Source organism: Heterocephalus glaber, unplaced genomic scaffold, assembly GCF_053883595.1.
Source record: "Heterocephalus glaber isolate CG9 unplaced genomic scaffold, H.glaber_assembly_v1.0 deba00001687, whole genome shotgun sequence".
Taxonomy (NCBI): Eukaryota; Metazoa; Chordata; class Mammalia; order Rodentia; family Bathyergidae; genus Heterocephalus; species Heterocephalus glaber.
In genome coordinates, this window is record NW_028258412.1 from 1,283,757 (window position 1) to 1,296,404 (window position 12,648).

A 12,648-nucleotide genomic window follows, 5' to 3' on the forward strand; every position below is an offset into this window, starting at 1 on the left:
CAGTGAAAAAGCATTGTTGACAGTCAGTGGAGTTAGGAGCTCCACACTGTTGGCCAGCTGCTGGGCACCTGCCGCTCTGTGATCAGTGGATTCAGGGAAGGGCAAAGTGTCTTTCATTCAGCAAGCATTTGTTTGTGGAGTGCCTGCCATGTGGAGAGAGCAAAGCAGGCCAAGTCTCTCCCTGAATGAGAGGAGCTTACCTTCTGCTTAAAGAGAAAACTATACAGTTAATCAGTAGAGTATATCAGGCTGTGCCACATGTAGGTCAAAGCAGAGTGGGGCCAGGGGAGAGAGGGCCACAGAGGGACCAGCAGACAAGGTTTGAGAGGGAATCTGGTAGAAGGGAGCAAAGGGATGAGCATTCCTGGCACAGGGCACAGCCAGTGAAAAGGCCCTGAGGTGGGCATACCTTTGAAAGTGTGTGCAGCCAGGAGTCCACTGGTGCTGGAACGGCATGAGCTGAGGAGGCGGCTGGAGATGTGGATGTAGATGTGGCCTGAGAGGCCAGGGGTGAGAACAGGAGGCAGAACAGGGCCTGGGAGGTTGTGGGCGGACTTGGGCTCCTCCTCTGGGATGGGAACTGCTAACAGGAGGGATGAGGTCTGGCCTCACTTTTTTTGTGTGTGTGTGCTCAGGATTGAAGCTGGGGCCTTGTACACGGTAGGCAAGTGCCCTATCATTGAGCTAAACCCTGAGCCTCTTGTATTTTTAATTGGAAATTTCAGACACAGGAAAGTAGAGAGAATTAGTATCGCGAACAGCCATCCTTGATCCATAACAGCCTCAGTCCCTGGCCTCAGTTCGTGGCCTGTGCTCCCACTTGACACTTCCTGCGATGATGTTGAAGCAAATTCCAGACATGGAGTGTCATTTCTTGATTAAATATTCCACTTTGTAGTGCAAAAGGATTAAGACTTACATCATCACGATAGCTTTATGACATGTAAGAAATTAACAGGATTCTTTAAGCTCATCAGATGTGCACCTTGTCAGATTTCCATAGTTTCCTAATTATTATTTTTTATAGTTTTCAGAGCAGATTTGCAAGAAGTCTACCCAGATGTTGCGGGTGATACCTCTAAAGTATTTTAAAGTCTCTGCTTGTTCCCCCACACCCCCTTTTTTTCTTTTCTGTTTTTGGGACTTAACAGGATTCCTAGGTACTGGGTAGGGGATTATCAGGGCAGGAAACCTGTGTGAGGTTTGCCACAGCCACCTAGGCGAGGGGTGAGGGAGGCCAGGAGATAGGGTAGCTGGTGGGTGCTGCGGTGTGAGGGGTAGAAAGAGCAGTTGAGGCTGAGTTCCTGGGAACACAGTATTTCCTGCTGGGGGCTGGCCTCAAGAGGAGCAGGAGGAGGGTGGCACAGTGGTCACAGAGCCTCCACCTCTGAGGGGAGAGGAGGCAGGGTTGGGTCTTGCAGGATAAATAAGAGTTTCCTAGCAGCTGCCCTCCCTCTGCTTCCAGGTCTGGGCAGCTGGCCTGGGTTTCTGCTTTCTACCTTCTGTGACCTTCTGCCCAAGTTCTCTCTCACCTCGGCCCCTGTTGGGATCATCAAAGCTCTTGATGGTGACTGGCCTCCCTGTATGTGCCTTCTCCCTAGGGAAGTACCACTGCCCAGTGCTGTTCACTGTGTTCACTAACAACACTCATATTGTGGCCATCAAGATGACTGGCAATGTCTATGCCTATGAGGTGAGTCCTTGCTGTGAGACAGCATGGCACCAAGCCCTTGGGTATGTGCTCTGGGGATATTCTACCAGCCTGGCTGTGCTGGGGGTAAGCACAGCAGTCTCAACCTGGCCTTGTGAGACTTGGAGTCACAGCCACCAGCATAGGGCACCCTGCTGAGCTCTGGCTGGGTACCTTCCTACTTTCACAGACCCAGAAAGGGGGAGGTGCTTCCTGTAGCCTGCAGACCTGAAATCCAAGCAGCTCTGGCTACTGAGGAGGGGGCCCTCAGAGTTCAGGCCCTGGGGAGGGCTGAGCCCTGTGGGATAGGAGAGGCAGGGTTCCCAGGAGGGAGCTGTTCCCAGGAGGGAGCTGTCCCCATGAAGGAACTGGGGAGGAGGCTGGGGGAGGAGTTCTGCAGCAAGCGGTGTAGACATGGGAGGGAGCAGATTCCGCATGGGTCCTGCTGCTCAGGGAAAAGGCTGGGAATAGACCCCCATTGCAGAGCAGATTAGTGTCCTTTTCCTTCCTCACCTGGACATTTGCAGGGTCAGGTGGCCGGTGCTGCCCAGGGTTATGGGGCTCCTTCTTGCCTGAAGCACATGGGTCGAGCAGAGTGTGTCTAGACTGTGTCCCACATGTGACTTGTGTGCTTGTTCACCAAGTGCTTCTCTCTGGTACTAGCTCTGGGCCTGGCGCATGTGTGGTGCTCAGGAGACATGGGAGCAAGTGGGAAGCGGCTTTGCTGAGCTCTGTAAAATGTACCTGGATCCTCCCACGAGCAGGCTGTGTTCCAGTCACTGCCTAGGCATAGTCTGCTCTGCCTTTCCTGGGTGGTGGGGGCACTTGGCAGGTATATGGTCATCTTTGTCCTTGCCTTCCCCTCTCCATGGTGCTGCTGCCAGGCCAGGGTCTCTGGTAGACTTTGTCACGCCAGTTCCTTCCTGACTGCAGGCAGTGGAGCAGCTAAACATCAAGGCCAAGAACTTCCGGGACCTGCTGACTGATGAGCCCTTCTCTCGGCAGGACATCATCACCCTCCAGGTGAGTTTCAGCTCCTGTACCTACCCAGCTCTCTGGGCTCCATGGTCTCCTCCTATGACTCTGCCCACTTCTAGTTCCACAACTATTCTCAGCGCCTTTGCCTTCTTCCCATGGTTACGTGGGCCTTGGCCACTTTCTCTGCCCCTGGGCTGCCCCTCATCTGTTCCCTCAGGCGTCAGAATGAAGTGGCCACTTTGCAAGCTGGCTCTCCTCCCGCCATTTCAAGAACAGTGTCCCTGTAGTTGTCAGCCCCGAGTGAACTGATGAGAACTCTGACATAGAAAAGCAGGAGCGGCCTGGATGGAGCAGAGGCTTGGGCAGGCCAGCAGGAGTGGTTCACTCTGTGGCTTGTTTCATTCTGATCAGAACTTAGCCCTATGGCTGCCCAGGCCATCCTGTGGCGACCTGCCACCAAGTCATGCTCCTTATTTGTGGGCAGAGGGGGATGCCGTTTGGTGAATAGCCGGTCTGTGCCCTGTCCCCACCCACCCCTACTTGTCACCCTGCCCATGGCTCAGAGCCAGCCTCTTCCCGTGTAGGCACCAGCCCACCCCATATTGCCTATGGCAGCCACTCAGCAGCAGCCCTGGGTTCACTCCTGGATGTTCTCCTTTTGCTGCAGGACCCCACCAATTTGGACAAGTTCAATGTCTCCAACTTCTTCCATGTTAAGAATAACATGAAAATAATAGACCCAGGTGTGTACAGTCAGGGTCTGCTCTGGGTGGAGCAGGGTGGTGCTCCTTGGGCAAAGTCCTGCCTTCCTAGGGCCAGGGACCCCAGGGGTCTGGGTTCAGCCTAGGGGGGCTCCAATTTCCTGAATCTGTCCCCAGTGTCTGACTTCAGAGAAGTCAGACCACAGCCATGGAAACACCAGCAGGCCAGACTTCACCCCCTGCCAAGACATCTCCCACTTTTCCTTCACAGATTACATTTGGGACTGCTTTGTCCAAGGGACACCGATGGAGGTGTCACTGAGGTAGAGGCATGATACAGGTGTTCATCCTGGAGGTAGCTGGGCCTTTGGTCCCTCTACTCCAGCAAGACTCATGCCCAGAGATGAGTTGGCCTCAGGCTGCAAAGGACAGCCTCCAGGTGCTCAGTGACAAGCACTGCGTAAGACACTTAGAATGCAGGAAGGCTGAGCACATGATCGTGATTGGGTCAGGTCTGAGCTCAAACGACCCAGAGGCTGAGGCCCAGGAGAGTAACCCCCACAGCTGAGCCACAGCCCTCCGCAGGGGTACAGATGGGGCTTTTGACTTCCGGCAAGACCCCAAACACTTCCATCACTCTAAATAAGAATCACGTTTTAAAAACACAAGAGCAGAATGCACAATGTTAAAAGGTTGGAATATACAGGTAAATATAAAGGAAATAGAATTGTCCCTGAGCCCCCCCCCCCCCCCCCCCCCCGCACCCTAAGACTCCCATTTAAATGAAGGAGGGAGAGCCCTGGGCACCTGGCCTTGCTGTCCCCACCATTGCTGGCATGGCCCAGGGCAGTAGCATGGTGCTGTCACAAGCCTGCCTGTCGCTTATGCTGCTGTGGTCTGTTCTGGATTTGTTCCCACCCCACCCATCTGTGGCCCATGTGGCTTTTAGTGGCTCAGAGCCTCTGTGCTGTTTTGTAGATGAGGAAAAGGCCAAGCAGGACCCATCTTATTATTTGAAAAACACAAATACTGAGACCCGAGAGACACTGCAGGAGCTCTACAAGGAGTTCAAAGGGGATGAGATTCTGGCAGCCACCATGAAGGCCCCTGAGAAGAAGAAAGTGGACCAGCTGAATGCTGTGAGTGGGTGGCTCTATCACCTGCCTCTCTGAGCCCTGGGAAGAGGTCCTGGGGAAGGGGTTTGTGGAGCCTGGGATGCCTTGGAGGCGAGGCGGGACCACCCCCCAAGCTGTGGTTCCCTGGTGGCCCTGGATGCCCAGATCTCCAGGGCTGCCAATATGGCTGGGTTCTGGGAAGGTGAAGGGTCAATCATACCTCCATGCCCTGTGCCCAGTCCCTGCCCCAGCCTGGGTGGCAGCTGCCTGCTGGCTCTGGTAGTTCTAGAGGCTGCTTTTACACCTCAGGACACAGCAGTCCCTGGACATGCAGGTCTGTGGAGGCAGGGAAACAGGGCCCGTGGGTGTCCTAGGCAAAGCCAGTAGACTGAGGGACTACTGAGGTGCTTGGGGCCACCATGTCCTTGTCTCCCAATGCCCATCAGCTGTGGTGGGGCTGGATTTGTGCCCTGCCCATCAGCCTGGGTCTGTTGTCCCTCCCCTGTTGAGGCAGAGCCTGGTGAGCCAGAGCTGTGGGTAGGACAGAGGCCAGGGGCAGCAACTCTCAGGTTCTCCCCCATGAGGAATTAGGAAAATTTGGAGAACTGAAAGAGTTTGTTGTCCGTAATCTCCCTCAGAACACAGTCACTGTTAGTACTTTGGTGTTTTTCTTTCTCATGGGGCAAGCATCCCCGCTTTTTTTTCCTTTCTAGAAGAGGAAAATAACATGAGAACTTTTATTTTCCTGATTAAAGCAATCAATGTGTTTACTATAAAAGAACTTGAAACCTTTAGGAAGAAATAAGTTTCTTGTACTCTTGTCCCTAGAGAAGGCTAGTCCTGTGTGGTGTGTTATTCCCAGGGTTTGACTTAAGCTGGAGTCTGTGTGTCCCTGGCTCCCACCCAGGCCACACTCGCTTCCCTGGCCTGCCCTTGGCCACTTCCCCCACTGCTCTGACAGAGCTCTTTGTCCTCTGGTCCTTGCTGGGTCCCAGGTCCGAGCCTACAGGTGGGGCAGTGTGCATGGGCTATCTGTCCTGCTGCCCCATGGGTGGGAGTCAGGAAAGCTGGGCTGGAGGAGAGGCCCTGCGCAGGGCTGAACAGCACCATGTTTCTGCCAGGCTCACTACTCCACGGGGAAGGTCAGTGCATCCTTCACCTCTACTGCCATGGTGCCAGAGACCACGCATGAAGCAGGTAGCTGCCCCTGCCTCTCCGGTTTGTCCCTAGGGTCTGAGCTTGCAGTGGAGGCGATGGGCCTCCTCCCTGCCTGCCTTCCTGGGCACCACTGTGGTTCCTGCAGGTCAGCATCTCAGGTCTGCAGGGGCTCAGCGTCAGGAAGAGTGTCCTTCTGTGGAAGTGGTTTTGGTGTTGGGAGAGGCTGCATGAGCACCAGCCCTGGCCAGGGAGCACTGCCTGTCCCCTCAGGCCTGTCCTTGGCATGGACCTCCTGTGTCCTTCTATGTTTTCAGCCACATTCTCCAGCACCCACCCTTTAGTTGCTGAGCCTGATGGGTGCTCATGGCCCCCAGCTCCAGTACCTAGCAAGCCTGCTCACAGTCATGGCAGATCCTTGGCTTTGGTCTCCATGTTCTCTGGAGAGCTTCCCCTGCCCTGCCATAACTCGTGTGTCAAATGCTGTGGTGCCCAGATAATGGGGCCATGCCAGGTCAAGGGCAGGCATGGAGCTTGAGGCTCTATTTGCAGCTGCCATTGAGGAGGACGTGCTGCGCTACCAGTTTGTGAAGAAGAAGGGCTATGTGCGGCTGCACACCAACAAGGGTGACCTCAATCTGGAGCTGCACTGCGACCTGGTGGGTGTGACTGCTGCTCCCCAGCCATCACACAGTCCTTTTGCAGTCTTAAGTATGGCGCTGCAGTTAGTATGTGCATGTGGAAAATCCAGCCTGTCTCCAAGAGGAAGTTGAGATTTTCTGGCTTCCTTCCTGGGGCCCAGTCACATCACAGCTTGGCTTTTCTGCCTGTGTGGGTGGGTGTGCTGTGTGTGCACCCAGGCAAGGGGCCTGGTTCCACCTCTGCTCTGCCATGGGTCCTATAACTGTGGGTACCCTATGTTTAGCTTCTGGGGTCTTTGCCCTGTTGGGGCCTGACCAGACCAGGGTCCCCAGGACCAGGAGCCACTCAGCCTTACTATGTGATAAAGGCTCTTTGTCGCTTTTGTGACCCTGTTGTTGGCTGCTATGTGAGTCACAGAAGCATTGGGCTATTTTGCAGACACCAAAAACCTGCGAAAACTTCATCAAGCTCTGCAAGAAGCACTATTATGATGGCACCATCTTTCATAGATCTATCAGGAACTTTGTGGTGAGTGGCACAAGCCTGCAGTTGTGTGTGTGAGTGGGGGCATTGTCTCTGCCCTGCCCCTGGCACCCTGGTGTGTGCCTGTGGTGGCTGGTGTGTGCCCTGTAGATGAATCCTGCCAGGGAACCTGCAGGCTGGCTCTTGAGTCCCCAGCCCATGTGCAGCTGGGCTGATGCGGCCCCTTGAGGTCCTCACAAGAGTGGTGAGCCCACCTGACAGGTGGGCAGTGGTTGGTGGGCAGCAGGTGGCGGGATGTACCCTCAGGCTAACTTGTTCACTAGCTTTTTTTCTCACAGATCCAAGGCGGGGACCCTACAGGCACAGGCACAGGTAGGTCCCAAAACTGGGTCCATCCCTGACCTCTTGGACTGCTCAGTGGGGCCCGAGGGGACAGGCAGGTGGGAGAGCCCTGGATTGCTCCTGAGCCACCAGTGCTCGGTGCCACCCCATGCACAACCCTCAGTTTCCCATTTTGAGGTGGTTGTGAGGCCTCCATGACAGCTGGGGAGGATATTCTTCCTGGGCCCTCAGGAACACCCTCCTTTAGGAGACAAGGGACTGGCCATCCCAGCTGCCTCTCCCAACTGCCTTTCTGCTCTGCAGAGCACCGTGGTAAACCTCATGAGGGTGGTGCATGAGCAGTACTCAGCCGATGTGTGGGCACTGGGGCCTGCGGGAGGTTAGCAGTGAGCTACCTGAGGGCCTGCCCTGTAATTGCTCCTGCCCCAGCCAGTGCCTAATGCCCCTGGAGACTCAGGTTCCTACTGCCAACCAACTATGTTCCTTTCTGTTCCAGGAGGGGAGTCGTACTGGGGAAAGGCCTTCAAAGATGAGTTCCGGCCCAACCTCTCACACACAGGCCGAGGCATCCTCAGCATGGCCAACTCAGGGCCCAACACCAACAAGTCCCAGTTGTGAGTCTTAGCCTAGTTGTCCCAGCCTGACTGCTGTGGGGTGGCCTAAGACGGGACCTTGAGCACTTCCTGAGGTTATTCTGGGCCTCAATCACATCCAGGCCGTGCAGCACCCCTAGGCCGAGGGGTGCTCCTGTGTGCAGAAAGGGAGCCCCTGCGTGGGTCAGCAGGCAGCAGCACGTGGTGTTGTGTACCCACGGGAGGGGCAGTCAGTGGTTCACCAGGAGGTCCTGAGAGGCCTCTTGGAAAGCCAGCTGGTGGGACCAGGACCGTCCAGTGTGAGGCCGGGAGGGGTGCCATGGCAGCCGGGGCCCCTGGAAGAGTGCATTGGGTGGGAGCTCCATGGGACAGGCGGCCAAGGGAGGGCCGGCAGGACCTGTGGAAGCCTGGCCATGTTGGGAGGAGTTGGACACTTGTACTGAACGAATAGGTGTATACATTGCATTTATGCATCATCTTAAGAATGTAGCTCAACTTTCCGTTTGTATAAATCTTTTGGTTTGTGTGTGTGTATGCAGGGGGTAGAATCCAGGGATGCATGCACTGCTCTACACCCCTGTCCTGCACGTTTTAAGGGTGCACATATCTCTTTTAGGGCTTGCTAGCTGTGAGTAGTTTGTTCCTTTCTTTTTTTTTTTTCTTTGGTACCAGGGATCGAACTTGGCTCCTTGCACTTTCAGGGCAGCCGGTGGAACCACTGAGCTAAATCCCCAGCCCTGTTTGTTCTTGTAGTTACTTTTCAGCCAAGATTTTCTAGGGTCATCTCTTATTTCCTTGTAAGTTTGTTTCTGTTACTGTTTGAGCGCAGGGAGATCGCTTTATTGTGGGGTTTTTTAAAATTATGTATTTCTAACTCTTTTCTTCAGTAGTTTGTAAACTGCTAGTTGGTCAGTTGCCTTCTCTTAGTTTTTTTTGTCCCTTCTCTGACAACTTTTATAAAGTTGCAAAGTAGACAACTTTTTCAAAGTTCCAATTTTCTCAAAGAACTTGACCTTATTTCTGTTACATCTTGGTTTTCCCCTTTGTTATTCTTTAACTTCTCTGTTTTGTTTTGTGTCTTGTTTTTTGGTTTTTTTGGGTTTTTTTGGTACCAGAGATCGAACTCGGGTCCTTGCACTTGCGAGGCAGGCGGCGGAACCACTGAGCTAAATCCCTGGCCTTTTTTTTTGTTTTTTTTGAGGTTTTTTGCTACTGGGTATTGAACTTGGGTCCTTGCGCTTGCGCAGCAGGTGGTAAAACCACTGAGCTAAATCCCTGGCCCCTGTCTTGTTTTGTTTTTGAGATAGGGTCTTGCTGTGTAATTCAGGCTGGCCTTGAACTCATTAGCCCACACTGGCCTCGAAATCCTGGTGATCCTCCTACCTCAGCCTCCCAAGTGCTGGGATCACAGTGTGCACCACCATGCCCAGCCTCCCTCCTATTTTCTTCTGGCTTATTTTACTCTCTTTCTAGCCTTCTTAACTGTGTTAGAAATTAGTAAGAGAGAAAGTGCTGGAATGTCTGGGTCTGCATGGTTGTAGGTTTGACATCTTTGAATCTTGACTGGTTGGTGGCCTCACATGTGGTCAGCCTGATGGGCTCAGGAGAGTTCCTGCTCAGCTGAGCAAGGCATTTTGATGTGGCCTGGTGCCTCGGTCTCGTGTGGCTTGCTGGGGAGGTCTGTGTGGGCTGTTAGGGAGAAGGGTAGCATGCTGTCATGCCTCCCTGCCACACTCTGGGGAGTGGCTTCCCACCTCCTGCATTGTAACTCGTCCCAGGATGCTTCTTGCCTTCCTCCTTTTGTCTGATGTCTTCTACCTCTTCACTTTTAGCTTTTACTGGCACACACTTGAATTCCATCTTACTCTAATTCATCCTGACAGCATGAGGTGTGCCTTTAACTTCTGATTGGTATTCTGCTTTCTGGGGTCTTTATGCTTCTGAATCACCCTTTTTTTAAAAAAAAAAATTCCTTTTCATTTCTCTTTCCTTTCTCCTCATTTGGAAGCTTGATAATTTACTTCTGAACTAAAGAAGTCTGTTTATGTGTAAAGTCACTAGGTGATATATCCACGCGTCCCAGGACAGGACACGTGGAGATCTTGCCAGTCCCCACAGCTGTCTTACATACCAGCCTTGTCGCACACTAAGTCTGCACTGTTTTCATGCCATATCTGATGGGGTCATGTTCTGGGTCTGTATGTTTGTTACCCAAGGTTCTCAGTTCCTCTGGTGCTCTTGCTCTGTCGCTGCCTTTCTCCTGGTCTGCTGTGCTTGGTCCTTCAGCAGATGTTGTGATGTGGCTGGGCTCTGGCCCCGTCCCAGCTGCCTTCCTGAAGCAACTACTTGGGCAAGCTCCGGAGGGGCACAGTGCCTGTTCACAGGAGGCTGGGAGCTGGAGCCCGGGGCTTTGTCCTGCCTAGCTGGTGGTCTGGGGTTACTTTGTGACCTTCTAACAGCCTTGCCTGGGAGTCAGGTACACAAGATGTGCATGGAAGCAGCAGGTTCCTGGAGGGGTCCTGAAGGCCAGGGGCTCCCGATGTGGCCCCTGTAATCACCGGGAAGGGGCAGGCGGGCGGGGTGGCTCACAATGGACCCTGACCCTCTGTTCTCCTCCAGCTTTATTACCTTCCGTTCCTGTGCATACCTGGACAAGAAGCACACCATCTTTGGACGGTAAGGGCAGCTGCTGTGAGAATTCTGGGGTGTTACACAGCTGGCCATGCCCTCCCCGGCTAGGACCTCTCACTGGGACTGTGCTCATTGTATCCTTGCTGTGTCACCGCTGAGGCCTGCGCAGAGGAGGCTTGGGGGTTTCCAGGGTGGGGAAGGTTGGCTGGCCAGCCCCAAGGGGCTAAGGAGAGGAGAAGAGTCCCAGCCCAGCCTGTCCAGCTGCCCAAACCCTCTGTCCTCCCACTCTGGGCATCTTTTGGATGGTGCCCAAGTCAGAAGTCTAGCCCATGTCCTGTCTTGTCCAGGCAGGAGTCAGCAGACTTTCCCATAAAGGTCCCGATGGCAATTCCAGCCACACAGTCTCTGTGGCGAGGACTTAGCTCTGGGGTCACAGCAGAAAACAGACAGGGGCAATATGGGAGCAGCAGAGTGGTTCTGTCCCCATAACTGAGAGCTACACATAGCTAGGCCTTGTCTTCTGACCACACCTCCTCTCCTCCAGCCTCTGCCTCTCACCAGCGCCCTGGGACTATCAGGCCAGTCTAACCCAGTGGCAACTTCATGGGTGCCTTACCTTGGCCCAGTCCCTGTCCTGGCATGCCTCGGGAACATGGCTGTAGCGGGTACTGCCTGGGGCACATGCAGACCCCCTCTGTCCCGCTGCTGCAGGGTTGTTGGAGGCTTCGACACACTGACAGCCATGGAGAATGTGGAGAGTGACCCCAAGACGGACCGCCCTAAGGTATGTGCCCAAGTGGGTGCTGAGGAGAGGGGAGCCCACTATGTGCCCACTCACTGAGCCACCCGCCCCCAGGAGGAGGTCCGCATTGACGCCACCACAGTGTTCGTGGATCCCTACGAGGAGGCTGATGCCCAGGTGAGGAGGGCTCAGGGTGCCACTGGGAAGGCTGCAGCTAGCCGACCCTGCCAGGGAGGGGACCCCCATACTCCCCATTCGGGTTAGCCACAGCCCTGCTCCTCCCCAGATTGCTCAGGAGCGGAAGACGAAGCTTGAAGTAACTCCAGAGGCCAAGGTGAAGACCAACCAGCCCCCCCAGTCTGGGACCCAGGGCCCCCAGACATACCGCCACGGGGTGGGCAAGTACATCAACCCGGCAGCCACGTGAGTGAGCTAACCTCAGGGGCTGGGCTCGGACTAACCTTGTGGCCTGGGGCCACCCCAGCCAGAGGGACCTGCTCTGTGCAGGTTGGCCAGGGCCTCTGTGCAGCCCAAGGCAATCAGGACCCCGACCTGAGGTGAAGCATGCTATTAGGGGGATGCCTCTGAGGGGAGGGCCATGTGAGGGTTCTGAGTCACCTTGAAGGGACTGTGGGGAATTGGGGGTGGCAGCACAGGCTCTCAGCTCAGTTTGAGTGAGGCCTGGCGCCTCTGTAGCCGCTAGAACCTGGTTCTTCTCAGGAAACGCGTGGCAGAGGAAGAACCGTCAACCAGCACAGCTGTTCCTGTAGCTAAGAAAAAGCCCAGTCGGGGTTTTGGGGACTTCAGCTCCTGGTAGCAGCAGGCGGGCCACACTGGATCCTGGGATCCTGGTAGGAGTGTGGGCCTGGGGATCTGTGTCCATGGTGCTGAGCTTTCTGCCCTGTAAGCTGCCTCTCAGGCTGTGATCCAATAAAGCTCTTGCCTGTTGCCCGGCTGCCCTTTCCTAGCCCCCGGCCTCCTGGTCCCTCTGCTGGTGCCAAGGGGCCTGATTCCTTCCTAAGGCTTGGGCCTGCCTGGGGTTGGGACCTCTTGTGGGCAGGTCTGGCCTAGTGGAGAAACCTGTGTCCCCATTCTGGTTTCCATGCTCCCTCTTTCATCGTCTCCCCAGGGACGACCCATAGGCTGGCCGCTTTCTCAGACCCCAGACCTGACCCTGAGCTGCTGGGAACTGGGGCTGCCCAGTCTGTTGTGATAAACCCTTGGAGGTTTTTGACCGTGAACTAGAGCGTTGGCCATACTTTCACAAACCTTTTCTGCTGCCCCTTGCTTGGAACTGGGGCCCCTACTCTGTGTGCTTGGCCCCTCAGCTGAGTCATTCTCAGCTGACAACTCCTGCTGTGATGAGGGTGAGCAGACTGTCCCCAGCTGAGGAAATGGCTTTGCTGCTCAGACCCACCCAGTCACCAAGTCCTCTGGCTTCTAGGGCAGTTGTACCAGTGTCTCCTGATCCCTCCTTTGACCCTTATTTTTTTCGTGACGTGTCCAAAAAATTAATGCCCCAGCCTAGCTTCCCTCTTCCTCCTCTCAAGCCCTGCTACCTCAGCTTTCTGGAAAG

The 12,648-nt window shown here is 54.7% G+C and overlaps 1 protein-coding gene across 3 annotated transcripts in view; it reads left to right on the plus strand.

Annotated features, from left to right (window-relative positions):
- The window catches only part of Ppil2 (peptidylprolyl isomerase like 2), a 28,300-nt gene that overhangs the window by 12,528 nt on the left and 3,124 nt on the right, over positions 1-12,648 (plus strand). Inside the window, exons 7-20 of one of the 3 annotated variants that reach the window (XR_015446302.1) lie at positions 1,602-1,693; positions 2,624-2,713; positions 3,336-3,411; positions 4,348-4,508; positions 5,606-5,681; positions 6,192-6,298; positions 6,720-6,809; positions 7,103-7,136; positions 7,603-7,720; positions 10,319-10,375; positions 10,875-11,114; positions 11,187-11,249; positions 11,359-11,495; positions 11,793-11,923. Coding sequence is in view for 1 of the 3 variants with exons in the window: in XM_004843318.3 (XP_004843375.1) it covers positions 1,602-1,693; positions 2,624-2,713; positions 3,336-3,411; positions 4,348-4,508; positions 5,606-5,681; positions 6,192-6,298; positions 6,720-6,809; positions 7,103-7,136; positions 7,603-7,720; positions 10,319-10,375; positions 11,042-11,114; positions 11,187-11,249; positions 11,359-11,495; positions 11,793-11,889 (1,271 nt within the window). In the remaining 2 variants the exon portion in view is untranslated. The remainder of the gene's footprint in view (positions 1-1,601; positions 1,694-2,623; positions 2,714-3,335; positions 3,412-4,347; positions 4,509-5,605; positions 5,682-6,191; positions 6,299-6,719; positions 6,810-7,102; positions 7,137-7,602; positions 7,721-10,318; positions 10,376-10,874; positions 11,115-11,186; positions 11,250-11,358; positions 11,496-11,792; positions 11,924-12,648) is intronic. The other 2 variants (XR_002394421.2, XM_004843318.3) reach the window with 2 other exon arrangements.